The sequence below is a fragment of the Desmodus rotundus genome, chromosome 2 (assembly GCF_022682495.2).
Source record: "Desmodus rotundus isolate HL8 chromosome 2, HLdesRot8A.1, whole genome shotgun sequence".
In the NCBI taxonomy this organism is placed as follows: Eukaryota; Metazoa; Chordata; class Mammalia; order Chiroptera; family Phyllostomidae; genus Desmodus; species Desmodus rotundus.
Window position 1 is genome coordinate 33,705,217 of NC_071388.1, and position 27,534 is coordinate 33,732,750.

Here is a 27,534-nt window from a genome sequence, read left to right on the forward strand (position 1 = left end):
TCCTAATCAGCATTGTCAGGATAACTATCTTTAATGTTCTCCCTTCCCCTGCAGCCCTAGTGCATGTAACTAAATTGTAAATCTAACTGAATAAGCAACCGTAGCAATTCATGGAAGTTACTTTAGTAAAATAACACAGAATACGGTAAAAACATTTTCCCTACAACAACTTCATGGAGTAAAAGGCTTTTGCAAAACAGTTAACCAGGAATGTAGCATTAGTGAGAGCAAAACAGGAGGAAAAGACACCCTAGCAGTCCAGATTGGTGAGGCAGGCAGTGGGTTGAAGCAACTCCAAAAGCTTATTCCCTGGTGGCATCGGCTTCATCAGGCTCCCAGCTGCCTCCAGTGGCCCTGATTGCTTTCTTTAATCCCAAGAAGGGTCAGATAACTGGGTCACCTACTGAGTATTTCCTCTTGGTTACACTCCTAGGCATTTTTGTCTTTTAAGTGGGGCTCCATGAAGACAGCAGGCCTTTACCTGAAGGACTCAGTCTGTAACGGGAGGATTTCATTCAAATTTCCCTCCCTGCAACCTCCAGGCAGATAAAAGCAGGGAGAAACTCTTTAGCAGACTGACCAGAAACCTCAGCCTGAGCAGCCTCCCTGCACCAGGACCACGTCACAGCTCTCCTGACATGGTCCTGGCTCCTTTCACCGCTCCCACGTGCCAACTACAGATCTGCGCGGTTTCCAGCACCCAAACCGCTCCAAGTCGGAGAGTGTAGTAATGGTGATATTTCGTAGTCTAGCCAGCAGTACCTAGTATTAAAAATGACTCCGTGTTACTTTAATATTCAACTATGTAAAGGAAATGGGAAGAGAGCCTTTTGGCCATTAAAAAAAGAATAGGTGATGCTGGTTTTCATGGAAACCACTTAAAGCTTTTATTTTTTTAATTAGTTGTCAATACTATTTACGTTTTTACCAAAGGCATACACTCATACAGGAGTCTTGTTTTACAGCAGGCCAGTGGGAAGTGGCGTACAGCGGAGCAGCTACAGAGTACACGTTCACCCACTTGAAGCCAGGCACTTTGTACAAACTCCGAGCATGCTGCATCAGTACTGGCGGGCACAGTCAGGTCGGTGGGATTATGGTATGAGCCTCAGTAAACATCTCTGGTCAACTTCAGACAACCCATCAATGACGTCAGGAGAAAATTGCCATTTAAAAAGTGTATCACTTCTTTGAATTGTACTTTAGAGGACATAAAAGATAGGCCCAGATAATTCTCAACTGAATCATAACATTTTCAAGTACATTTGTCACTTAGTTTTTACAAGGTATTGTTGTGATCCCATGTGACCATGGAACTGAGTGTTCTGGACTTTGTGTTAGCTAAGTAAGGGGAACCTCGGTTATTGCAGTGGTAGGAAAGCACAGAATGGGTCAGAATGAAAGACATTCTCCAGTGTTAACACGCCTGGCAATTTTGTGAAAACATGAGACACACCTTCCTCAAGGACCTTTGCTGCCATCTGCTGGACGTTACTATAGAAACCATGCACTTCTGTGATGAGCTGAAAGGCAGCACGTGCCGTTGTGCACCGCCCAGCGCCGCATCTGCAGGTTTCTCTTACACCCTGCGTGTGACTTCCGACCAGCCGGTTCGTGCACTGAGAGCCTTGGTTTCAACCACACGGTGTTCTCAGAGGTTCAAAGTAACCTAATAACCACAAGAAGTGCTCTAGAAGTGAGATAGTTGTTGTCTAAATGGCTGTAACTTACATTCAGAAAGTGAAGGACCAGATGGTAAAAAGACATTTTTATTGTAGAGATATTTAATACTATGGTTTGAAACCATTAATACTGAGAGAAACAGACATTAAGAGACTGAGAGATGGTGCTTTGTAGCCTTGTGCTGGGTTGATTTATTTTAAGAGAATGTCTGCCATTTGGGTCTTAATTTTGCCAGTCAACCCACGTCCAGTGTTGTCCTGTGTTATTTTCTCTCCCCGCCCTCCGCCGCCCTGTAATGTTGAGACGGCCCACAGACTCACAGGACTCCTTGTGAGGAGGCCCAGTTAGACCATTCCTATGCAGTGCTCTCTGTGCCTCCCGAGGTGTGGGATATCTCCACACCCAAGGCACAGATTATCCGCAGGCAGCTCCCGGGTGTGAGACCCCACCCGAGGCTCACAGAGGCTGTGCTGCTGCTCAGTGTGTAGAGTACCTCTCTGTGCGGCTTCTCAGGAAGAAGAATGAGTTTGCTTGAGCTGCATAGCTCTGTCCTGTTCTCTTCCTGTCTCCTGAAAAAGGGGTTCAGCTTCCGCACTACCAGCCTTACACAATCAGTTCCTGCAAAAGAAGGCCTACTTATTTTCGCAGTCATAGAACCTGCTGGCTAATGTCAGACTCAGTTGATTAATACTGACTTTATTTGCTTTTCTGCTCTGTATGTGGATGGTTAGCCATTTATGGCACCATTTAAAATTTTCATCCAGCTGTCGTTTTGTGTCCTCTTCTGTCCTCATGAAGGGTCCTTCTAATTTTGGTTTAAAGGAAAATAACTGTGTGCTTAGGATACGTGACACTCCTGTCTGCAAATCTGACTTCAAAAATAATCATTTTTACCGTGCCATATGCAGTATACGTCCACACTTAAAACACACATGGCAAGATCTCATTACATGGGAAATCACGTGTACACACACAATGTGCAGTGCCCTTTTGGTGGCATTTACAGTTACGGGTGGAATTTGCCTGGTATGTAGAGGTCTAATAAATTCGCAGTAACTAAGAGATGGTTCTCTCCGGTGTTTCTCCTGCAGTGTTCTGAAAGTCTCCCTGTTCGCACACTAAGCATTGCACCAGGTCAGTGTCGACCTCCGAGGGTTTTGGGTAGACCAAAGCACAAAGAAGTCCACTTAGAGTGGGGTGAGTGAACCGATCTTCACACGGATGTGTGACAGTTTGGGCAATTGGAGATCAAGTTTAAGACTTAATGCTTTGAAAGTAACTTGGAAATCTTCCTCTGAACACCATTTATTTTTTCTGTTGAAAAGTGTCCATATTCTTTTTACTGTATGTTGGCTCAGGTTTGTGTTCTCTTGCTCGCTGTTGTTCGCCCTCCTCTTCCCGATGGTGCCACATGCGTGGTTTGCCCTCTGCCCTTCAGAGGGCACTTTTCCAGAAAGTGTTTCAGAGCAGCCTGCCTTTTTCAGGAATTATTTCAACATCATGCATTAAAAAAAAAAAAAAAAACAACTTATGCCCAATTTAGAGATAAACCAAGAAATGAGGTAACATCTAATTCCTCCTCATCTTTGCTGCTTTGTCATGTGTGGGTCCTGTTTTGATTCCAGCTATATTTGCATTTCTTGTATCAGTAGTTTATAGCACATAAAACTGCAAATACAAACCTGTAGAAATCCATCAGGATATTTTTTCCCACAATTTATGTCTAAAATATAAAGCATCGTGCCAACTTTAGATCATGTATCTTGATTTAATGTGACCTTGGTTTTGATGGCAAAAAAGATTTGCTTCTGTTTCTTCCCTTCCCTTAAAATGTAAAGAAATTTGCCTAATGGTTCTACTGTTTATGAAATTATTTTAACATAATTAATGTACTTAAATGTACCATATTTTTCAGACTGTAAGATGCACTTTTCCCTCCAAAATTTGGGAGGAAAATGGGGGTGCATCTTATAGTCCAAATGTAGCATACCTGGCTCGCTACAGGATTTCTGCTTTAAAGGATGTTATTAAATATTTTACCACATTTTTTGCTTCCAGATTTTTTTTCCTACTTTCCTCCCCTATAACCTAGGTGTGTCTTGTGGTCCGAAAAATATGGTACTTGCTTTGGAAAGTGTCGATAACATCACTCAGGAACTTTTTCTTTTGTCTCTCTCTTATTTTGGGTGGGAGGGTTCTTTCGTAAGATACTGAGGAGGGGCTACCTACATGACATTTTGCAAACCATGTGGAAAATCAGATGTGATTTTTGTCAACTGGAAGCACAAAAAGGATGTGATGTGAGACTTCCTTCATTCCTAGACGTCCCCGCCCCTGAGAGTGGCTGCGAAGTCTCAGAGTACAGTGTGGAGATGACAGAACCCGAGGATGTGGCATCTGAGGTGTACCACGGGCCAGATCTTGAGTGCACCGTCGGCAACCTGCTTCCCGGGACTGTGTATCGTTTCAGAGTGAGGGCTCTGAATGACGGAGGGGTGAGTAGAAGGCTTTAACACTTCGGCTTCTACCCTCCTGAAATTCCTCAGCACTATCTAGCCAACCTTGACAAGCATATAAAATCGTCTTTCTGACTTGATACCTTGTGATTTCATGTTCCCAGCATTGGAAGTTTCATTACCATGTCCTCACATCATTCTGTTAAGATAGAGTTTAAGGTCAATAAGAGCATCACCCTTTAGGTGCATTTATTAGTTTTAAAAATAGTTTCCTATTTGCTCTATTGCCTCTATTAATCAGTTAAGAGAAATTAAAACTAGTATATACAATAATATTCCTTTCACATATTGTCTACATTATCCAGCAAAGTCTTAAGTCAGTTTTAAAACTGAACTGCTGTAGCCCTGGCTGGGTGGCTTAGTTGGTTGCGGTGTTGTCCATGCACCAAAAGGTTGGGAGTTTAATTCCTGGTTAGGCCACATACCTAGGTTCTAGGTTCAATGCCCCATCAGGGTGCATACAGGGGGAGCTAATCAGTGTTTCTCTCTGTCTCCATTCTTCTCTCTAAAATCAATAAATGTAACCTCAGGTGAGAATTAAAAACAAGAACCAAAAAGTGCTGAAGTCGGGGGGAGGCTAGGGAGACCCGCTCAGTATTTTTGTTTTGTTCCAAGTGAAGACTGTAGAGCTCTCCAGCCCTTCCTTCTGTTCCATTTGGAGTTGTCGAGATAGGCTATCTGAGATTGAAAGTGCGTGTTTATATTACAGCCGCAAAGGTGTTTTGGTTTTTCTGTTTGTTTTTTTTTTAATTGCAAGGCGATGTGGATTTTCAGGAAGTGGCACAGCAACTGTAGGGCCCTTCAGTGTGGCAAAGATGGGCAGAAACATGAAAGGAGGCAGAAGGGTGTCAGTGGAACTGACTGCCACTAACATCCCCCAAAAGTGCTAGTGATTCGTTTAGACGAGTTCCATGCAAATGAATACAGGAAATTAATTGATGAAAAATTTTAAAATAAGAAAGCCCAACTAGCAGCGACCCGAAGTTGACAGTGACTTTTCTAGTCCTCGGCAGTGCCGTCCACACCATTTTGAGGGGAAGTGCGCTTTAGCCCATCTCCTTTTAGCCACAGCTGACGGTGAAAACGCATGGTCTGAAGACAGGTCTCAGACTTCCACCAGGAGCCGGAGTTGTCGCTCCCCATTAGGAAAGCATTTCAGACACAGCCCAGCTTAAATTACTACGACAGCAACGCGACAGGCAGCAGTGAAATGTGTTGACGAGGAGACGGGAAAGCGTGCGCACCCAGACTTGCATGAGTGAAAAGAGGAGGGGAGGTGGTGACTGCAGATGCTTCAGGGCTTATTTTACTTTTGTCTTCGCCCTTTTCCCATCAGCCTTTCAGGGCGTCTCTGCCGTAACTAGATACATGTGCAGCTTGACTGATTTGACTTTTACTTGCTCTCACCTTTAATTAGTTAATTAATGCTATAAAAACTGTTTTTACCTATGGTTTATTCCTGTTCTGTTGGAAGTTAACCATATACTTGACTTTTAGTCATCGTGTCCATTTCAGAGAGCTTCTCTCACACCCCTAGCCCCCCCCCACACACACACCCAGTATATTTGCAAGTTGTATTGGAAAAATGTGAGAGGTTTGGGGGTTTTTTTAATGTGTGGGTTTTTAAATTTTATCTTTTTTCCACATTTTGAAAAACATAGTCATGTACTTCATTAGCCCAGAAATGACTTTATTTTACTCTTTGCCTCAAGTCTTTGACATGTCAGACATTCCACTATTGAAACGGGTGGCTGTGGTTCTCCCGGAATGGTGTGAGTCTCTGCTGCTGGCTGGTTCCGAGACCGCGGTCGCCGCCGGTACTCTAAAGAGAGGCGGGCAGTGCCAACCTGCAAACAGTGAGATGGTGGGGGCATGCTGAGCAAACCTAACAGGAGCGTTAGTGTTCCAAATGGAAGATGCCAGTTACTCGAAGAAATACTCGAGTTTTGTAAGCAACAATTTCCAGTAGGTGTTGGTATCTGAAGAATTAGACTGCAGTGTATACCCGCCTTACTGTTCTTTGGGAGAAATGGTAAGAGACAATGCCTATTATGTCAAGAATCGACATGATTTTGCTTCTAATGTCACAGTAAAGGGAAAATGGTTGGTAAACCAGCTTCCTAGTCCTTTTGAATAAAATGAATGTACATGTATAGTGGACATTTACCACTCAGGAATATATGTAGGAAAAACTTACACACACATTCAATTGAAAGTGAAAACCCCATTAGGTCATTTTTTAATGACTTGTATTGATGATGATATTAGCCTAACCCTTATTTGGTTATAAGCTTGTATATGCACACATGCATGAACGCATACACGCGTGTGCGCAAACACATGCATACAAGCGTGTGGGTGGTGTTCTCTTTCAGTATGGCCCCTATTCTGATGTCTCAGAAATCACCACTGCTGCTGGGCCTCCTGGACAATGCAGAGCACCTTCTGTTTCCTTTACACCTGACGGATGTGTCCTAGTGAGTTGGGAGGTAAGTCAGGCGTGTATTCTCTTCACTTTCTGTTTCTTTGACTTTACCTGCTCCCAAATGCAAGTTAGGAGGAACCTCTTCAGAGCAAAAATTGACTTCTAGGTGATTTTTACACGTTAATCTTTGCTGGCATTTGCGTATAGCATTTCAAGTTGTGGAAATTTTACCACTGGTCAGAGCTGAGAGGAAGTTGAGTATCTCTTTCATGCCTTTCTTTTGTATGTATTTGAAATATCTGGGGTATGTCATTCTCTTAATTTGCTTGGGTAGCCACAAGTAACGTAGAATTTTCTTCCCAATGAAATTAACATTAGGAATTTCTGCTTTCCAGAGTCCTGAAAGCTCTGGTGCTGACATCTCAGAGTACAGGCTGGAATGGGGAGAGGACGAAGAATCCCTGGATGTCATTTATCATGGGACAGACACTGGCTTTGCAATAAGGGATCTGTTGCCTGCTGCACAATATTGCTGTAGACTACAGGTCAGTTGGCGTCACTCAGATGTTACTCATAAGCACTGCAGTTCCTTGGAAGGCTCTTGGAAACTTACTCCAAGAGTCATGATGGAAGCTACCAAGAGGGAGGTTATGAGGAAGAAACAAGTCCTTTTAAATAAAAATAAATTTAACAATTAATGTCTGCTACTCTAGGAGGTCCTGAAATGGAGGAACAAAACCAGATTCTTCTCTGCTTCTTACCACCCTTGCATCTTTCTTGTTTATCAGTTCCCTGAGTAAATGACTGAGTCCAAGACAAGGGTCATAGCTCCTTAGGAGAAGTCCTCTGTCTCAATTTCTTCAAGATGTACATTTCAGTGGAAAACCCACTTAAAACCGGCAAAGACAGTAATTTTATATGCCAGCTGTTAAATGGAGCCTAAAACAAACATTGGAGTAACGTGGACTAGGCTGCATCCGGTCACGTGACCCATCTCCCACTTCTTGGTGACCAGTAATTAACAAGGCTGGTTATCTGTGTGCTCCCACTTGTGAGTCCACATAGAACAATGTCAAGAACGGTTGGCTCCCAGCCTAACCCCTAAGAGTAACAATAGTCATGGGTTTACCTTGACTTTATTGACTTGCAGAAATGATGTTTTTATCGTCCTGAGAACATGGGGTTTTGCACACATGTTCGGTACCATTGCCTGAGCACTGCTTGCCCCCAAATCAAAAGCCGATCAGGATGATGCAGGGGAGAGATACGAAGGCTGGTCAGATGTCTTTCTTGACCTTGAAGAATTCTGTCCTCACACACATTCAGATTTAAATAGATAAAGAAACAAAGAAGTCAGATTTAGGTATCCATCTGATTTAAGTCTCCAATCAAATTGCTTATTACAAATCCATCAACATTAGTGTCTTTGGCCTCTTTGGAGAAAACATTCCCTTCACAAGCTCGTTTTCCAGATCAGTTGAAGCTTTTCTGTTAAATTCTGAGTCCTATTTTATCATAAACATTTCTGAATAAACTCTTTTATTATACTCCTTCCTTCCTGAGTGGAGCACCTGGGTCATAATTAACCCTTTATGAGTGAGTCAGGGTCACAACGCATTATCCGATCTTCATGACAGCAGTGCGGAGTCCTTGGGAAAAGGTTAAATTATGTGCCACTCTCCTGTTTTTGGAACAAGGCAGGATATAAATAAAGAGCTCTCTGTTACCACAGGAAAGAATTTCATGCCACTCTGCTTTTTGATTTTTGGTCTGTCTTTCAGATGTCCTTCTATTTCCTTTTTTCCTGTCAGTGTCTATGTTGTCAGTTACCGTTGACTTCCCCAAACTGCATTTTAAAAGATACGTTGGCAAGAACAGAGCCTGCACAGTGATCGTGCCTCCCTGTCTTGATAGTCAGAGGGAGAAAATGCTTTTAAATACTTCTTTGTCAAAAAGTGAGTCAGACCTCGTGAAGGGGGTAGTCCTTTTCAGGCCACCATTGCTCTGCTAACTAAGTATTGCTAGGAAAAGGGTCTGCTCAATCTGTATTGATTGCTTGCTAACTATGGACCAAATGTGAATAGTTTTCATTTGACATTACTACAAAATCAGGTTAAAATCCAAACATTCTTTTTGAATACTTGATCCCTTAAAGTTAAATCACTGTAATACTTATACAGTGTTTTCTAAAAATTGGGTGAAACATTGCTTGCTGAACAATTTTTAAATTTTTATACTCTTAGGAATATTTTAATTAACAAGTGCCAAAGTAATTCTGTTTACATGAGGCATATTGTTTATTATAGGCATAGTTTAATTTGGTAAAAGTTTCTTCTGAATTGTTTCCTTTGAAAACTGGTATAAATCAAGACAGCATTTTTCGAAAGAATGAAGCTAATAAAAGAAAGTGGGACCCTAGCGTACAGAAAGAACATTGTTGGAGCAGTTGCTAAGATTTTAATCACTTCTGTGTGTAGTCAGCACAGTTGCACCGATGTTAATTTTCTTGTTTCGATCATCGTTCTGGTTTTGTCAGGTGTTACTGTTAGGGAAAGCAAGGCATGAGAGATACAGACATTTCTTGTACTATTTTTGCAGCTTTTCCATTAGTCTAAAATTAGTTTAAAATGAAATGCTTTGGTTTTTTAAGTATGAAATACACCATTTTGTTCTTGGTCTCCCCCATGGGAGGGAGAGACACGAAGCACCGACTGTTGGCCTGACACTCTGCCCGGATTTTACATGTCACTCAATTTAACTTTCGTAATTTTCCGGTGAACTGGGTGTGTGGTCCCCATGTTATATCTAGGACACAGGCTCAGAGATATCAGTGTGCCTCAGGTCACACAATTAGTAATAGTGTGATCAAGATTCAGTCAAAGCTCCAACTCAAAAAGCATGTTCTTTTCCTTCTTTCCTATGGCGACAGGGAGCCTTCACTGCTATGAGCATTGAGCTCCACTCTGTCTTGTTTTTCTGGCCCTGTGATACATTTGTACCCCAAAATAAAATCTCTAATTATATAATCTTAAAATAAATTGTAACATTAAAATTCTTAAAAAAGAAGTTATGAAATTGGACTAGATATGACAAAATATTTTAGTAGAGTTTCAAAAGTGATTTGATAACAAATGAATGGTTTTAGCTTGCTTCTTTGAAATTAATAGTAATACACAAATATTGTAAGTTTTGTTTTGAACCTTTGATTTAAGATCTGACTTTTATAAGTTTTGTAATTGTCCTCATAAGCTCTCCTATGAAGTAAATGGGAACTAAGTTTCAGAGTAAATTCACTTTTGTTGTGAGGCTGCCAAATGTTTTTCTCTTTATAAGGAAAAAAATGTTTCTAGTAACGTTTTGTGAGCACGTATTTCTGTGTCAGGTACTATTCTAGTTGCTAGGGATGCAACAGTCCACCAAGCATAGCCTTGCTCTTATGGAACTTACATGGTAATGAGAGGAATCATTAAATGAAAGATGTATACGGTGTTGGTGATAAAAGTCGTGATGACACATAAGGCAAAGCCGGGACTTAGGAAACGAGCAAAATCATAGGGGCCCAAGGGAGGGCAGTAACCGCACATTTAAATCTGTTGTTTAGAGAGCGTTCACTGGAAAGGCAACACTTGAAAGAAGGTCTGAAGGATATAATCGAGCGAACTATGGAGAAGCCTGGGGAAAAGGCTTTCTGGACAGCAGGAGTAGTAAGTGCAAAGGCCCTGAGGTGGGAGCAAATGTGGCGTACCTGTGGAATAGCAAGGAAGCCAGTGGGGCTGGAGCCAAGTAATTGAGGGGAAGAGTAGTAGGAATGGAAGTGAGAATGGTGATGGCATTTCGGAGGATGGTAATGGTGAGCAGATCAGCTAGTGTCTTATAGGCTGTTATGAGGACTTCATCATTTATTCTGAATAAGGTTGGAAGCTATTGAAGGGATGTAAGTAGTATTGAAGTAGTAAACCTGTTGTAAATGTAGACTAGGGGGCGAGGACTGACACAGATACCAGTTAGGAGGCCATTACAGTGACCAGATGGGAGAGAGTGTAACGGGACTAGGGTGGTACAGCATATGCGGGTGGCCTGGGTATGAGAGGAAGAAGGATGACCAGTGATGCCTCAGGGATATGACTTGAACAAGCTGAAGTCCGGGGACAACTACAGGAGGTGTGGTGGGGTGGAGACAGGAGCTGTGTGGACTCTGGAGTTTGAGAGGCTTAGTTCACATTCAAGCGGAGATACCCAAACGGCAGTTGGATACATTAGGCTAGCATTTAAGGCAGAGGCCCGAGCTACACAGGAAGTAGGATATAAATAGTATTTGTCCTCTGAGACAACGTGAGATCTCTAAGAGTTTGAGCAGAAAAGCAGAGGTGTGCAAGGTCTGAGCCCTGGGCCCTTCACTGTTGAGAAATCTGGGTGATGAGTAGTGACCTGTGTAGGTGATTGAGAAGCAACAGCAGGTTAGTAAACACAAGAGTCTGGGTCCTGGAGACCAAATGAGTATTTGAAAGAGCAGTGAGTGAGGAACGGGTCAGTTATTGCTCTCAGGTAAAATCAGAAAAGGCTGAGAATTGACTTCAGATATGAGTTTATCAATCACATGGAAAACAGTAGAGACCTTTAGCAAAATTCCTACTGCTCTCCCAGGGCAGCACTGGAGTCAAAAGTCAGATCTGCTGACTTCCAGGCCCAGCTTTGCTTATATATCTGTGAAAGGCAGATAAGAATAGTACCTCAGATGGTTATTGAGAAGATCATATAAGACAGTATATAACCTGAAATGGGCTGTGTAAATATAAAGGACTATTTTTAAATTATTTTTCATAAAAGGAGATGTGGATGATGTTATTATCTTTTGCTTAACAGAAAAGATGTAATTGGCATTTTTTTTTGGAAAGTGTTTACTAGGTTAAATTGAGCATTTTCTAGGATTTATTTCTACCTAATTTCTGGAAGTAAACCGTTTATCATTTATTTCACAGCACCTAACATGGAGGCATTAAAATGTACAATGGGGTGATATGGCCTTTTCTTGCTATTGTCTCTAGGCTGTCAATCAAGCTGGAGCAGGACCGTACAGTGAGCTCGTCCTTTGCCAGACGCCAGCATCTGCCCCCGACCCTGTCTCCACTCTCTGTGTCCTGGAGGAGGAGACCCTCAGTGCCCACCCTGATTCACCTTTTGTGTGCCTTGTACTGAACTGGGAGGAGCCGTGCAATAATGGGTCTGAAATCCTTGCTTACAATATTGATCTTGGAGACACCTGCATCCCCGTGGGCAACACCACCACCCACGTTCTGAAAGATCTTCTTCCAGAAACAACGTACCGGTGAGTGCAGGGGAGGAGAAATCAAGCTGTATGTACACATCCATACTGGACCTACAGACCTCCAAGTTCTTAAGGCAACTGTGTAAATTCTAAGCATTCTTAATATATTTAAGATTACTAAACACAAATATAGCTTTAACACTTGTGTTGCTTTATGAGTCCAATTCAAATCTACAGTTTCACCCTTCACTTTAAATCAGTTGCTCCCTCTTAGTCTCTTGGTAACTACTTTTCTTTGCATTTTTACTGTTTTCTTTGCACTTTTACTGTGACTCATATCCTTCTGTGGACGCGCTCTGTCCTGAACATGCGCTTGCCCACCTCTGAAGCAGGGCTCCAACTTTTTTCCTGATTTCCCAAAAGCAGACATGGTGTTATTAAGAATTTGTGATGTAGCTTTTATTCCGGATTCACAGCCTTCCAGAGGAAGAATAAATGACATACCTGGAGTAAAACTCAGTTAACAGCTACACACTTTCTTTCCCCAGGGTTCCTGTCTGGGAGCCAGCCTCCTCTCCTCCCTCTTGTCACATACCTTCTACTCTAACATGGCCTCTTAAATTTTCAAGCCACTTAGCTCTGTCTCCACGTTGCCATAACTCACTCTAAACAAAAAGCTTACGGTTAGCGTTTGAGGAGTGCAGGACCCATCTGTGGTTATACAAGGGTGGCTTATCGGGACATCTCCCTTTGTCAGATTGAATGGTCTTTCGGGCAGCCGAAGGAGAGCATAGATTCAGGTCATCAGCTGTGCCTTTAGGCCAGTTACAGAACCTCTCTGTGCCTCAGTTTCTTCTTCCATAAGTGAGAACAGGACTACTTTACCTCATAAGCATATTGTGAGGAGTAAAGAAATTAATACCGAATGTTTATATACAGCGCAGCAGTATAGAGCAAGCTCACAGTACACATGCATCATAGTTTTCGTCATCATCAAGGTCACCACCAAACAAAACCGGTCCTTCCTGGGGTGCAGTTGGAGAAGGCAGGAAAGGATTCATCATTTCACTCATTTTTTCCTGCAGTGTTTCTAGTTCGGTAGTCTGCTATACTACCTTTTTATTTCCAGAAGCTGAAGAAAGAGCCAGCTAATCAGTTGTACGATACAAAAGTTCCATTCTGCCATATTTTATTATCTCTACTTTTTTTTTCTTTCTTACCAAATCTCTTGTGAATAATTCCTATAAGTATATTCATTTTGCTTTTCAAAACAGTGACAGGGTGTTTTATTTTCAGAACCCTTTCGAGCACTGCACTCTACACCGCGGGTCTGTGAAACGGCAGCAAAGGGCGTTCTGCCCTGAGAGCACTCGGAGTCGGGCGACACTGAAGCAGAACCTGGGGTGGTGGGTTACTGTGACATCCGCCCCAGGCCGAAAATACGCTCTGTACACAGGCCTGTTGACATTTCAGAGAGGAAGTCCCCCACGCAGAATGGTCAGGGTGGTTCCCAGTGGGATTGGACTTAGAAACAGAGTAAGGGGGCAGGCCAAGGGCAGTCCTTCAGTCATGACCTTTTAAGTCAGTCTCAGAACAGCGGTCTCCACTCCGGTATGCTAATGCCCTCTGAGTGCCCATTGTGTCCAGAGCCAACTACTCAGGTGCTGAGGAAACGATTAAACCCAGACCTTGAAGGACATCAGGGAATATCCCCCAAGTGATGCTCTAAGAAAACCTTTCTGTGAGGTTTATGTCTGGGGGGAAATGACCAAGTCAGTGTCATCCCCAGCTGTTTTTAAGAGACCAGGTGTCCAGACTATTGCCTGACCTTAATCCCTCATGAGGCCAGAAAACTGTGAAGCCACACTGGTTTAGGGACTCGCCAAAAAGCTTTGTGACCTCTGATTCACACCCTTGTCTACCTTAGAGTGGATTCAATTCCTCGGGTCAGTGCCCAGACATTCAGATCAGGCATCGTGAGAGGGCTTTTCGGGCCAGGTGTTAGCCCGGGAGTTCCTCCTCTTCCTGACCTTGTGCCTACCTTAAAGGTGGCTTCAGTGGGTATGAACTGTAAGGTTTGTAGTAGGATGATACGGGAGGAGTGCTGACTTGTTCTAGTCAACACACAGTCCGATGACTTCTAGAAAGACACCTGCAGCTCAGACATAGGAACTGATGTAGGGAATCATTGCTTCATCATACAATGCCAGCTGCAGGGGAAATTATAAAAAATATCTTCCACTTGTTAAAAAAGTTTCTCAGAAGAAATTCTGTTACGGAGAAGATGAAATGGTTTAGTAACATAGGGACTGTGAGAGAATGAACTTGGATAATACTTCAAGACTCTATTTAGTATTAACATGCAAGGCTAATATATTAAGCTGAGTGTGGAAAGTCACACGGGAGGCTGTCAGCTCTCAACTTGACGGAGTAGCTTGGGTGACACCATTTGAGACACTGCAGGAGCATTGAATAGTTTTAGAAGAGCCACGTCTTTGGCTCTAGTCATACTGTGTGTTCTTTCTCACCCCTCAGTCCCCCGAGAAAAAGAGTTAGCCTAAGTCTTTGCTGGTCAGCCAGTCAATAAATTGGATGTTTCATATTTAAGGCACCAAGATTAATACCCACATTTAAGATCATCTCAATACAACTTCATACTCGTCTCTGTAGCATGTAATTGGGTACTCCATAGTAGGGCTCCGGTCAACCACGGTCCTGTTGTTTTGTTTCAAAAACACAATTGCAGCGCTTTGTAGTGAACTATAAAATGAGTATCTTAAGGAACCAAGGATGTAATTTTGATCCAGTCTACTTTTACCTCACCCTTTTCTGAGCCATAAATTTGTTAAAATATAAATGAACAGATCATGATGTTCTAGATAAAAATGTGGAATAAAACATCTTAAGCAGGCTATGGGGCTTTGGTAAAGGACTTGTTTCTTTGGTTTTTTTTTTTTTTTTTTTTTTAACTTTCAGTAGTTACAAATTGTTCTCGCACTGAGTTTTGTTTTGTTTTGTTTTGTTTTTTCTCTGTATTGTGGCGACAGAAAAGTTCATCTCTCTAGAAAACCTGATGCAAAAAAGGTATTTTAATAGATCCACCGCTTCTCCATTGGTGCTTGCAAAAATACACACTGGCTTGCCCTGGCCGGCGCAGCTCAGTTGGTTGGAGTGCCGCCCTATGCACTAAGGGGTCCCTGGTTGATTCCTGGTCAGGGCACATACTTAGGTTGTGGGTTCTCAGTCCCCATTCAGGGTGAGTTTGGGAGGCCGATGTTCCTCTCTCACATCAGTGTTTCTCTCTCACCTTTCCTCCCCTTCCCCTCTCTCCCTTCCCTCTCCCTGCCTCTCACTCTGAAGTCCAGTGGACATTTCCTTGGGTGAGGATTTAAAAAAAATCTTTGGCTTACTGACACCCTGTTTGGAATTACAGTGCTATTTTTAAAGGCATTATTTTTAAGCTTAGAATTGAGTTTGAAATTGAACTTGTGTTTTGGTTTGAGGAGGGAAAGACGGTGTTAGTAACAGAGGTGTGCCTTCTTTCACGTGCTTCCAGCCACAGAGTGAAAGTCTGTGTGAGCTGACTGGCTATAGCCCTGCAGGAGGAGATCTGGGAGCATGTAACAGTTTGAGAACCTCTGCCCAAGAGCACTGATTCCTAAACATTAATTTTATAAGAAGCACCTGGAGTTCTTCTGCAACCTACAAAAGTCTGAGCCCCATGCCTATAGACTGTGATTTTGTGGTTCCCAGGGTACCTCGCCTTCATTATCTCATAAAGTCAGCTGTTTCCTATCTCACCATCCTCACTGCATTCCAATCTGTCTTGACTAGAGCAGGTGTTCTGTAACCTCCTCCATGCTCCTCATTGGGTGAGTTCTGTTTCTTGATGGCCTATTTATTTATTAATCTTTACCTGAGGACATGCTTATTACTGATTTGAGAGAGAGAGAGAGAGAGAGAGAAACATCAATTGGTTGCCTCCCACACGTGCCCTGGCTGGGGACCGAACCTGCAACCCAGGCATGAGCCCTGAGCATGAATCGAACCCACAACCCTTTGGTTTACAGAACACTGCTCCAACCAGCCAAGCCATACCAGCCAGGGTTCTTGATGGCCTCTTCATGATCACGCCCAGACTGCCCGAAATGGTGCTGGCAGTCTGGCTCACAGAAGAGCAAGGCTGTCACCTTCCTTGTTTTCCAAGTGGAACAGTTAGTAAGGTTGCCTAACATTACTTTTTTTGGCAGCCTCATTATATGTCTGACTCATACTGAGCTGGCAAACAACTAAAGGTAGATTTGTTTGTTATGCTCATTTATGCTCTTTTTGCTCGGTAAAATGGGGATGAAAATAACATTTATTGAGTCCTTACTCTATGTCAGCCACTACATTAGCCTGTCAAGAAGTGAATCATAAATCATTCCATCCTAACAAGATGAGGTGGGCTTTATTAGGAGACCTATTCTGCAGAGTTCAGAAGTAGCACAGCGGAGTCAGACAGCCTTCAGTCCTGCATCCCTCACTTACTGTCTCTGTGACCTTTGAAACCCTCTGTGCCTCAGTTTTCTGGTCTGCAAAACAGGGATGATATCTTTATCTAATAGAGCTGCTGCGTGTTTTAGATAAGATTTTAGGCACTTCACCTGGGACTTGACGCATTGTAAGTAAGCACTCAATAAATCCTGTTGCTGATGTTTGGGAGGAAGGAAGCGAGCTGGAAAGTGGGTTGTGACCAGATTAGAGGTAGAAGTGTCTGGAAACCTAGCATTTTCCTTTAAGCAGTATAGGAGGTATTTAAGGTCTTTTTTTCCCCTGTCAGGCAGGGCACGGAAAAAAGCAAGCCTAAGGGTGGAAACAGAAGGGCGGCTGAGAGTTCTGGGAGCTGCCAGGAGGAGCAGCGTGGCTGGAGCCGGGACTGAACCTGAGCCAGCTCAGGCTACATTCCAGGAAGCCGCCTCTGGATAACTGCACTCTGAACACACATTTCCCCAGAGAGCTTTCCTGTGTTAATGCTACTATTTTAAATTCCTTCAGAAGTGAGCTGATAATTATTCTCTTCTTTCATAGTTTTCTCTCGTTTAGTTAGATGATTAGATAGATATTAGATTGGGGGTGGGGGTATATTGTAAAAAGCCTATGTTTTGCTTCTTGGCCTCTCCTTTCCCCAGCCCTTCATGGGAGAGGGACGCTGTCCTCCCTGCCCACCCACCTCTGCACTCCAGGTGTCCTGAGTACTAGGATGGCTAACTGTGAGCAAGAGTCACCTTCCCCAGTTGAGAAGGGTTAGTTTTAAAAGTCATTCTTCTTTTCGTACGGGTGGTGTCAGAAATGGGGTTGTGTGTGTCAAGTGCATTACAGCGGGCTGCGATCTGAAGCGGGAGTATATCTAGCATCTTGAACTAGACAGTAGATACTTTAAGAGCAGATTTTTTATAAAAACTTACAAAGAATATTCTCAAAATGATTCATTTAATCAGTACTATCCGTGTATCGATGGGCACGGCAGGCTCCTAGACACTTGAAGAGATTGTTCACATCAGGCTGGCCAGGACGGGCTTTCTCAGAGTGGCATCACTTCCCTAAATTGGGGAGCGAAGTTCCATTTCCCTTATTCTTGGGTTGCAGGCCTTAAGATTTCAAGAACTAATATGCAATGCCTGTAAAAACACAAGCAAACAAAAAAATTGCCCTGCATATCCTATTTGAATTTCAAGATTAACATATTACTTCAGCCAAGGGGAGACTTCTCAAGTTTGGGTTTGGGATAAACTTTAATCAATTTAATAAAACCCAAAAGTCAGTTTTTTCTGAAGTGAATTCTTGGACTTGTTTCTCAGGTGAGTGAGTGTTTTGCTTGTTAGTCCCAGCTGAGCTCTCGCTGGAATTAGGAGATTATTTTCACATACTGCATTTTTCGCCCCAAAACAAAGTGAACACTAACTACCTTAGTCTTTGTTCCACTTTCCGAGCCTTCTGGGCTCCAAGTTCTGAATGTTTATCAGAACGCAACAAGACCTGGCCTCTTTTCATTGTACCTATTCCTCAGTTCTACTTCAATATGGAATGTGACGCGATCATTAGAACTCATTAACGTTAGTTTGGTGCATCAGCTACACGGAAAAATGTTTTCCGTGCATTTTTACTGAAGCAAAATGTGTTTTTGTAAAAATGGGGGATAAATTGAAGTATTTTAAAATCTAGGTAGTTGATTTCAAGGCCCAAAGTTATTTAAACAATGTGAAAGCACTTTTGTTCGCTGTTTTAAATATCCGTTTCATTGGCAAAAGGCAGTTGTTGAACTGAAAGTGTGGTTTGAATTAAAAATATCTCTTGATTGGATTAGAAGCTGTGCGTGGTCCAGGCTGTGCTAGGAGAGTATGGGGTGCCAGAATGCCCGAAGACCTGGCGCCGAAAAGACCAGTTCATCACCCAGTTCTGACCTGTGGCCACTGCATACATCAGTGCGGATGACTGAACTTAGCCGGCGGCGATTCATCCATTTTAAAATAGACAGAGTACCACCTGCCTCATGGGTTCGGGGTAGAAATCAGAGATCATGTTGCACGTATCAAGTCTGGACTTCAGTACCTAGTAGGCGCTGTGTCGTTGAGGTTGCGTTATTCCACCTCTCGGAGTTTAACTGCAGTTACCTCATCTCCAAAGGCCAGAGAAGTTACTAGTTCCTAGTCCAAGCGCAGATCCTTGGGCAGAGCGAGTGTTCAGTGTTGTTTGTGGTGGTGCTCGTTGGTGATCGTGGTCAACATTTGCATCTGTTCCCGAGCTCTTTGTCTCACCCTCACCTTCTGAGGATGGTTCACAAAGAAGCCAGTCCTTTTAGCTGTTGCCGACCCCTTGGCCATAATCTAAAGGAAGGAAAAACATAGATGGAGCAGCAAATGACTCAAGTTATAAAGTGAGGTCGTGGCAATAATGCAACTCAAATGAAGATGCACGTTTGTGGGCGCAGCTCAGAGCCACTCCTCGTGGGTGCTCAACACGTTTTCTTCACTGAGAGCAATGGTGGTCTCAGGGAGGTCAGAATAGCGACTAGTAGCAGCTCTATACATTAGCCCTTTAAAGGTCACCAGGGTGCTTTTGTATTCTTTTCTGCTTGTGTGGTAGAGTATAAAATGTTTAAATATTTAAAAATATTTTTAAAATACATTTATTTTTAAATATTTAAAAGATACATTTAAATATTAAAAAATATTTAAGGTGCTTTCCATATCCCTTACCTTAAGTAATCCTGTCTATAAATGCAGCAAAGGTGTTTCTCTCCCCATTTTATACTTAAGAAAATTGTGACCGAAAGGTGTTAGATGATTTCCCCGAGGTGGTCAAAGTGCTGAGCAGGACCCCACCGCTGAAGAGAGTCACGTCGCTGCCACAGCACTCCTGTTGCCGTTGTCATTGTCGTCTGTCAGAGACTATATGCCATGAAGTGCTCCTCAGGAAAAGATCAGAGAACCGTAGAGCCACAACGTGAGGAACCCAGTACCTATCAGAACACCATGGAGGCTTTGAGGAAATAGAAAAAAAAAAAAGAAAATCAAATATTAAGTCTACATTTTTCTTGATACTTGTATTTTATAAAATATTTCTTAATCCTTATAAATGATTGCCTTCTTAGTATATTTTTTCTCGAGCAGAGCAACAATCTTCAGCGATCATTATCTCATAGCCAAGGGCTGGTTGTGCCGCACAAAGCAAAATCCAAAGTCCAAGGTGAGCTCTGAAGGACCAGAGGTGAGCAGACGGGAGAAAGCATCCGGACCTCTGGGCTCTAGGAATACCTGCCCAGGGCAAAGGGAACGAATGGCCGTTTAGATGCTAGAAAGACATTAATGTAAACCTCGAAGTGAGGAAATGTGTTACACTTTCGAAGGAAGACCAAGACAATGTTTGGCTTAATTCCCTTTTCCTGAGAAAGAGAAAAGGGTAGTAATTCCTACCACCATGATTACCACCTTTTAGAAAAGATTTTTCTTCTCCATTTGGAGAAATATTTCTTATTTTCCAACCATAGAAAATTATTGTATTAATACCACAAAGCTATTTGATAAGACTCGTTTTGAGCGGCAGGGAAGAGTTTATTTTAGTCTTTCAGTGTTGTGTGGAAAAATGTGCGTTGTCTACAAGAGACCTGTTGTGGCCGCTGCTGTAGCAGGCCCTGGGAACAGTAAGGCTCTCGAATGGAATTTTTCCTGTACTTTCTGAGAGATAAGTATTTGATACATTCTAAATTATGAGGCAGATATTCATCGAGTTTTAGGTGATTATGAATAGGGCTGTTATCATTTGTGTTCAGGTTTTTGTATTTAAATTTTAATTTCTCAAGAGGAAAGACCAAGAAGTCGGATTGCTGGGTCATATGATAAGTGTATGTTGAACTTTATAAGAAACTGTATTGGAAAACTGTTTTCCACTGTGGCTATCATTTTGTATTCTCACCAGCAAAATACGAGTGTTTCAGTTGCCCCTTATCTTTGTCAGCATGGTATCAAATATTTCTTATGTCAGCCATTTCAATAGGGACACAGCAGTATCTCACTGTCATTTTAATTTACATTTATCTCATAGTTAATGATGTTGAATATCTTTTCACGTGGTTATTTGCCAGGTCTATATCCTCTTTAGTGGAGTGTTTGTTCCAGTTTTTGGCCATTTTTTAATTGGGTTGTGTGTTTTCTTACTGGTGAGTTTTAGAGATCTCTGTACACTCTGGATACAGTTTATTTGTCAGATACATAACTTGCACATATTTTCTTCCAGCCTGCATCTTGTCTTCATTCTCCTAAGAGTGCAAAAGTTTTTAATTTTTATGAAGCCCACTTTTTCAATTTTGTTCTTTTATGAATCATGTTTTTCCACATGCTATCTAAAAACTCTTTACCTAATTTTAGGTAACAAGTATTTTTCCTGTTCTTAAAAGTTTTATAATTTACGCTTAGATCTGTGATCCATTCTGAGTTAAGTTTAGAATAAAATGAACTTTAGGATTTATTTTTTTCACTTTTGATATCTAATTGTTTCTATTCTTTCTTCGCTGAATTACTTTTGCACATTTGTCAAAAAAATCAATTGGTCATATTTGTGTGGGTCTATTTCTGGAGTCTGTATCCTGTTATATTGATCTGTGAGCCTGTCTCTTTACTAGTACCACACCGTTGTGATTATGTAGCTTTATAGTAAGTCCTCTGGGAGGAGCTTTATAACTCATGAACACAGTATGTCTCTCGTCATTCAGGTGGTCTTTAATATTTTCAGCAGTGTCTTATAGTTTCTGTTTTGTTTTTTCCTGGTCTCTATGCCTTTCCCCCCTACTCTAGAACTTCCAGTAGATCGGGTTGAATGGGAGTGGTGAGAGTAGACATCCTTGCCTTGCTCCCCATCTTAAAGAGAAATCATCGAGCCCTTTACCATTAAGTACAATGTTAGCTGTGGTGTTTCTATAGATGCCCTGGTCAGGTTGAGGAAGTTTCCTTCTATCCCTATCTTGCCTAGAACTTTTAGTACAGATAGATATTAGATTCCATTGGATGCTTTTTCTGTATTGGTTGATATGATTATGTGATTTTTTTTTCTTCTTTAGACTGTTAATATGAATTGGCTAAGGGCTAGGGAGGGAAAGAATGTAGAAAAGGGGGCAAAAAGAGGAAAGGGGGGTTTCCCCAGTTCACTGTGAGCATCCAGAGGCAGCCTTCTCTCTCTCTGGCCCAGGCTTGTGGTAGAGTTTCTGTTTAAGCAGATGTCTGCTCCTGGGTGTCAGGTTGCAGTGAGACCAGCCTGGGGACAATGGAGGGGAACAGTGGTAAACTGACCGCTGGGTCGTGGCAGTTCACATTCTCCCCCCAGTCCTCCAGCTACCATTTACTTACTGGAGTTCCTAAATAGCTGCTCACTTACTTTGTCCTAGCTTAACAGCTTCATTCAGTGGGAGAGACAGGGTGGAGTGCACTCACTCCACCTCACCTGGGATGAATCTAGTTTTGTTTTGTTTTTTTCTTCTGAGCAATCTACAGGCATGTTATATATTAACTCTCAGAATTATGTAATCTTTAAATTTGAAGAACTAGGGCTAATTAAGGCTACACTTACACTTACAGGATAATATAGTGCTACATTGATCAATATTTAGCTATAGTGATACTTAAATATTTTCTATTTAAGTATAAGCAATAAGTTGTAAATGAGAAGTGCATAAACCTAACTTATAGGAATATTTTAAACTAATTTGTTTCCTAAGAATTTATGTCTTTGACTATATTTTTTATCATGTGTTTTAAATACTGTTTCAAATTCAACTCAAGTTTAAATGTGACACCACACTGCCCCATTCATCTCAGTAAGATGCCTGTGTGCCTAGCAAGGGGTTTGGGCGGAGGTTTCTGCTCGAGGCCTAGTAACAGGGCGTGAAGAGATGGAGGAGACGCAGGACTGGGAGTGGTCTTGAAGTGCATGAAACTGTGGAAATGTCTGAGGCTACAGAGAGAGCTGCCCGTATTGTACAGAGGAGAGAGGGAGAACAGGGTGGGGTGGGGCTGTGTATGAGCCCTTTGGCCTGAGAGTAGAGGAGAAAGGTCACTGAATGCCAGGAGGAAACAAGCTTCAAAACCAGTCACTGCAGGAAGAGGTATTGAGGATGAGGATGGAGCAGTGCCAGTGGTTTCTTGCATGATGACCTTGGAGAGCTGTTTCAGTCAACCAGGAAGGAAATAGAGAAGTAAGAAAAATAGGAATAATAGTAGGATACTAATTTACATATACAGTTTAACTCTATGTGGTTTTAAATTCCTAGACCATGAGGGCAGTGTTAATACCTTTATTGGCCCGTAACACGGCGCAGAGTAAACACCCAGTTAGGATTTTTGCACGTCTGGGGGACACGCTGTAACCAGCAGTGTGCACACGCTGAGCTCTGGGAAGGCCTGGCAGAGAGTGTTGGGGGAGGCTGGAGAAAGGGAGGAGAAATGCCCCGTGGACAAGCTGTTATCCTTGTTTGTGAACTCTGGAGGAGACTCATTTGTTCTGTTTGTTTATTCTTTACAGCCCACTTACTTCCAAAACTGACTTTGGAGTGGCTAATGTCTTTAGGATATCTTCCCTCAGACAACAGCCTTTTTTTTTTTTTTTAAGAGTGTAGGTGTAACGTGCTAATGTGCCTTTTTGTTTATTGTTATACTCACAGCTCAGTTTATTACATAGAAAGGTGTCTTGAATTACTTTGGTTTTTCTGCTTTGTTTTTTTCTCCATTCCATGATATTGCTTTAGAGGCAAGTCATAAATACTTCGCACAATGTTTATTCCATGTGAGGAATTGCTGCTTCTTACACTGCAATGTTTTTATTTTTTCATTCTCCAGGATCAGGATCCAGGCCATAAATGAAATTGGAGCTGGGCCCTTTAGTCAGTTCATTAAAGCGAAAACTCGGCCATTACCACCCTTGCCTCCTAGGCTCGAATGTGCTGCGGCCGGGCCTCAGAGCCTGAAGCTGAAATGGGGAGACAGTGGCGCCAAGACCCATGCTGCCGACGACATGGTGTACACGCTACAGCTGGAGGACAGGAACAAGAGGTACGGCAGCGTGAGGGTGCGCGGGAAGATCCTGTGGCTTTGGCTTTGCAGTGAAATCCGACTTGTTCGTTTGTCCTCTAAACACCCTTCCTCTTTGGTGAAAGACTTCCTGGGGCTTTAGGTCCTGCATTTTTATACTCAAAGTTATACCCTCTAGTCTTCATTTGGAATTTCCTCACTAACATTCGAAAGGTCCTGATTTGCTTATATCAGATAACGTATGTGTTTGTTTTTTTTCTTTCATAAAGACAGATAATGGAGAGAAAGTATCTGAAAAGAAAATTGTCGAATTAAAGCCTAAGCAATGTAATAGCATTAAATTAGTCACGAGTGCGGAGGGAAATAACACTCAGAAAGAGATGTTACCTCGTTAAATATTCAGTAACCGTCAGGACAAACATGTTTACCAGGCTGAAATAGCTGTGGTGATTTACAGACGGGGATTATCCTCTGCAACTGTAGGCAATGCGGTATTAAATTAGCCAGAGCGAGTAGCAGGTTCTTCCTAAGACTCCATGCCCAAGAAACACTCTTGGCCACAGAAATCAAATCCAACCTTTCACATAGTATTTATTTAACCTAACTTCATTTCCTCTGAAAATGGCTGATCATAAGGTGGGCAGCTGACCTGTATTTAAGAATAATTCAGATGCAGAACAAAAGTTAAGGATGACAGGAAAACGTTTTATTACCAAAAGTACAAATCAAAACATCAGGTGAAGAGGTGGGCCAGACACAGGCTGCTACTTTCCCTGTTGGCATACTGCTGAAGCATAAAACCAGTGCTAGTGTAGAGTATTTTTGTCACTTCTCTTCTGTGCATCATGGTGTCCTGTTCCTTTACATATGGAACTGGTCTTAGGTAGCACAGAAACCCTCGTCCAGGCGCCGCTCTCCACTCTGTACTCAAGTGCTTTGATTCACTTGTGTGCGGTGGAATGAATCCTGCTGTGTGGAAGGCACTGATTGAGGTGGGCCTTCAGTGGATCAAGAAAAAATCAAGGCCCTGCCTCCAGGAGCATGATATCAACGCGCAAGTGGTCAGAGAACATTTGTGCCATAGGAAAAAGAGCTCTGGGAGTATGGAGGAGGCAGACGCAGGAGCAAAGTGCTCTGGGAGTTTGAAGAAAGCGGAGGTCATCTGACTGCAAAGATCAGGAATGGCTTTTTGAAGCAGGTGATATTTGAACTTGACTCTAAAGGATCTTTCAAACCCAGTAGTTTGGCTACAGAAGAACTAGAAGTGACTGTCCTATTGGAAACTAGTGTGCTGTGGCAAGCGCAGAGAAAGCCAGGCTTCTTTTGGTAGGTTCACTAGAGATTGATGCATTCTCACTCAAAGACAAGATCCTTCATCTTTCCATGCTGTGTGCCTAAGGATGCATTTTCCCGGGCTTATTATGGTACTGGCAGGGGACCCTCAAACTGCAGAAGGCTGGTAGGAATAGGAATTCTGGACCAACAGAAAGCATGATAACATGTAATTCTAGCAATTTGAGAAAACTTATAAATGAGCCCTTATGGTTTTTCCTGGGCTTTTGGCTTCCATTGGTGGTAGAGAGAACCTTCCATAGAGAATGTTTTCTCGTTGTACTGCAGTGGTGGACGGCTCTGCACCACATCAGCCATCTCTGTCTTGCTGCAGTCCTGTCTTGTGCGGACAGCCACCTGAGGTCCTCATACAGAGAACAGAACAAAAGCTCCGTGAGCACTGGCCCAAATGAGTATGTTGTCATGAGTGAGACATTTAACTATGCCAGAGAGAAAATAGTGCACAATCTAGTAATCGATACAATGCTCTTTCCTCAAAAAAAAAGCACTCAGGACTGGCCTTTTAATCAAATAAAATGACTTGCCTAAATTTAAATGGCAATTTAAGAAAACTTACTATTAGAAACAGTATTTTTCTTAATTTTATGAGCTAGAGTCCAAATTTATCTTTTTAAAATTAGATTTGTCAGTGCTCTCAGAAAGTCATTAAAGTGATGGGAATAATAAATTCTTGTTCTATTTGTGGAATAATATTCCTGGGATTTAGTAGGATGAAACATGGCCTAATTTACGTTTGAAGATGACCTTCCTTAGTGCCTTTAAATTGAACCCTTGTAGTGAATGGCCCCTTGAATCCAAGCCTTTAACTTTGGCTCTTGTCTCTTGAGCATCATGGAGGAATCATTTGAATTGGATATATCAGCATAGTCTTCGTCAGTTCTAGTCCTCTGGAGGTTCTTTAGGATTTGGACCTGGCCTGTTCAGTTGAAAGGAACAATGTCTCCTTCCTCAGCAACAGCTGTCTTTTTCATTGGACTTACTGTTGCTAGAGTGGTTTCCAGTTGTAGGTTTCAGAACAAATGTACATATTCTTTACCACATGCACTGATTTCATTAACTACTAATAAGTTATTTTTATGGATGTAGCAGAAATATTATATGTTCTGCTTATGGCCAGCATAAGAACCAGAGATTGATTTAATTGTTGTTTTAAGTGACTTTACTCACCAGTCCCTGTGGGCATTTGAAAATAGAACTGCTGATATCTGAGCTGGTACAGCTGTCCTAGCCGGCTATGCAAGTAATTTTAGTCTTAAAGCATATTTTGCAAAAGAAGCACAATAAAAAATTGATAACTCCATGCTTGGTAATTGTCAGATTAAAGAGTTGAGTCAATTTTGACTGCTAAACTATTGGTCTTTCTTTTCCCTCATCCATAAAGTAGAGGTTGAACTGGAAGATGAACTCTGAGGTTCTTTCCACCATTTTTATCTTAAAACAATAATGTTGTAGATCATTTGTAAGCTAAATTCTTTACCAAAAAAAAAAGTCTCATTAAAAGTGGCATGCTCTCTTTTCTTCATATTTTAATTTCTCCTTCTGAAAAAAAAAATAAGAAGAAAGATGCTAACTTTCCTTAAGAGCCCAAAAGTCCTGAGGTTCTGCCTTTATGATATGCTGGTTTACTGTGTTCATTTTTATACCTCTCAGAACATGTGAAATGACCCAGAGAGTTCTAAACGTAATGTTGGACCAAAAATATGTTTTCAAACTTTGTATTTATTGAACATTTACAAAGCGTCAGGCATTGAGAGCTTTTTGTCTACATTATTTAATTCTTGAGTAAAAAGTGAAATATTTCTATGATGATAGGATATCTACCATAGCCTTCCACCATCTAGGTAAAAATAATGTTTGTGATAGATCGACTTGATTTCAACTTGATTATTAGAAGTTTTATACATACAAAGAAATAAACTATGCCTAAGTATTGGGCAGACAAGATGACCAAGGGAAGAGTCCCTTAAGGAGCTTGCTTGTGGGGGACAGGTAGCAGGGACAGGGACAGGGACAAATCATGGTTTAGAAGGCTTAGAGACTGACAATATGCACAGAGTATTGAGGGAGGAAAGAAGAGTGGTATCCGTCATACACTTAAATGAACAGAGAAGGCTTCTAAGAGAAGGTAACAGGTTACGTGAGTCCTAAAAGGGTTTAAATCTTAAAATCTCATGCAAGAGAGCCTTAGGAAGGATGGGGACTAAAGGTAAGGACTCAGGATTGGTGTGGAAATCAAGGATATAGACTCCAAAGCATAGAAATAGGTCCTGGGTATTTCTCAAGTAAAAGATGCCTTTCTATTCTGCTACTTTACACATGGCTCTATTTCAATTAGGGGCTATTTCATGTCAATAGTAGGGGTCCCAAAAGGGCATCTTGCCCAAATCCCTGCCTCAAACTAAACCAGCCTAGAACTCGTCCAGATACCAGGACTTTCTGTATTGAACATTTCCCCCCCGGAACAGTGCCTATGTTTCCTATGTAATGAGGCTTTTGGCTGGCAGGTTCCTAGTCTGAGGTCACTGGCTACATACTAATGTGGCAGCCTCAAAGCAGCGCTTTACTTTTACAAAACTAAGTTTATCCCTAGGAGTTAGATTGTGATCACTCAATCATAAAGTTTTTTTTTTTAATTACTACAATGAGCTAGGTCTTATGAGGTATGCATCCTACCTGTATGGAGCTTATCCTTCTGAGAAAAGGAAAGCTTATCCTTCTGAGAAAATAAATGAA

General features: G+C 42.0%; 1 protein-coding gene across 9 annotated transcripts in view; it reads left to right on the forward strand.

The window, feature by feature from the left end:
* Positions 1–27,534, forward strand: part of FNDC3B (fibronectin type III domain containing 3B) — a 319,350-nt gene that overhangs the window by 258,739 nt on the left and 33,077 nt on the right. For 7 of the 9 annotated variants that reach the window (XM_053918082.2, XM_024563540.4, XM_053918084.2 and 4 more), the window contains 7 exons: positions 966–1,099; positions 2,775–2,880; positions 4,006–4,178; positions 6,575–6,688; positions 7,020–7,169; positions 11,670–11,950; positions 23,257–23,469. In XM_053918082.2, coding sequence (XP_053774057.1) covers positions 966–1,099; positions 2,775–2,880; positions 4,006–4,178; positions 6,575–6,688; positions 7,020–7,169; positions 11,670–11,950; positions 23,257–23,469 — 1,171 coding nt within the window. The remainder of the gene's footprint in view (positions 1–965; positions 1,100–2,774; positions 2,881–4,005; positions 4,179–6,574; positions 6,689–7,019; positions 7,170–11,669; positions 11,951–23,256; positions 23,470–27,534) is intronic. The other 2 variants (XM_024563559.3, XM_071220570.1) reach the window with 1 other exon arrangement.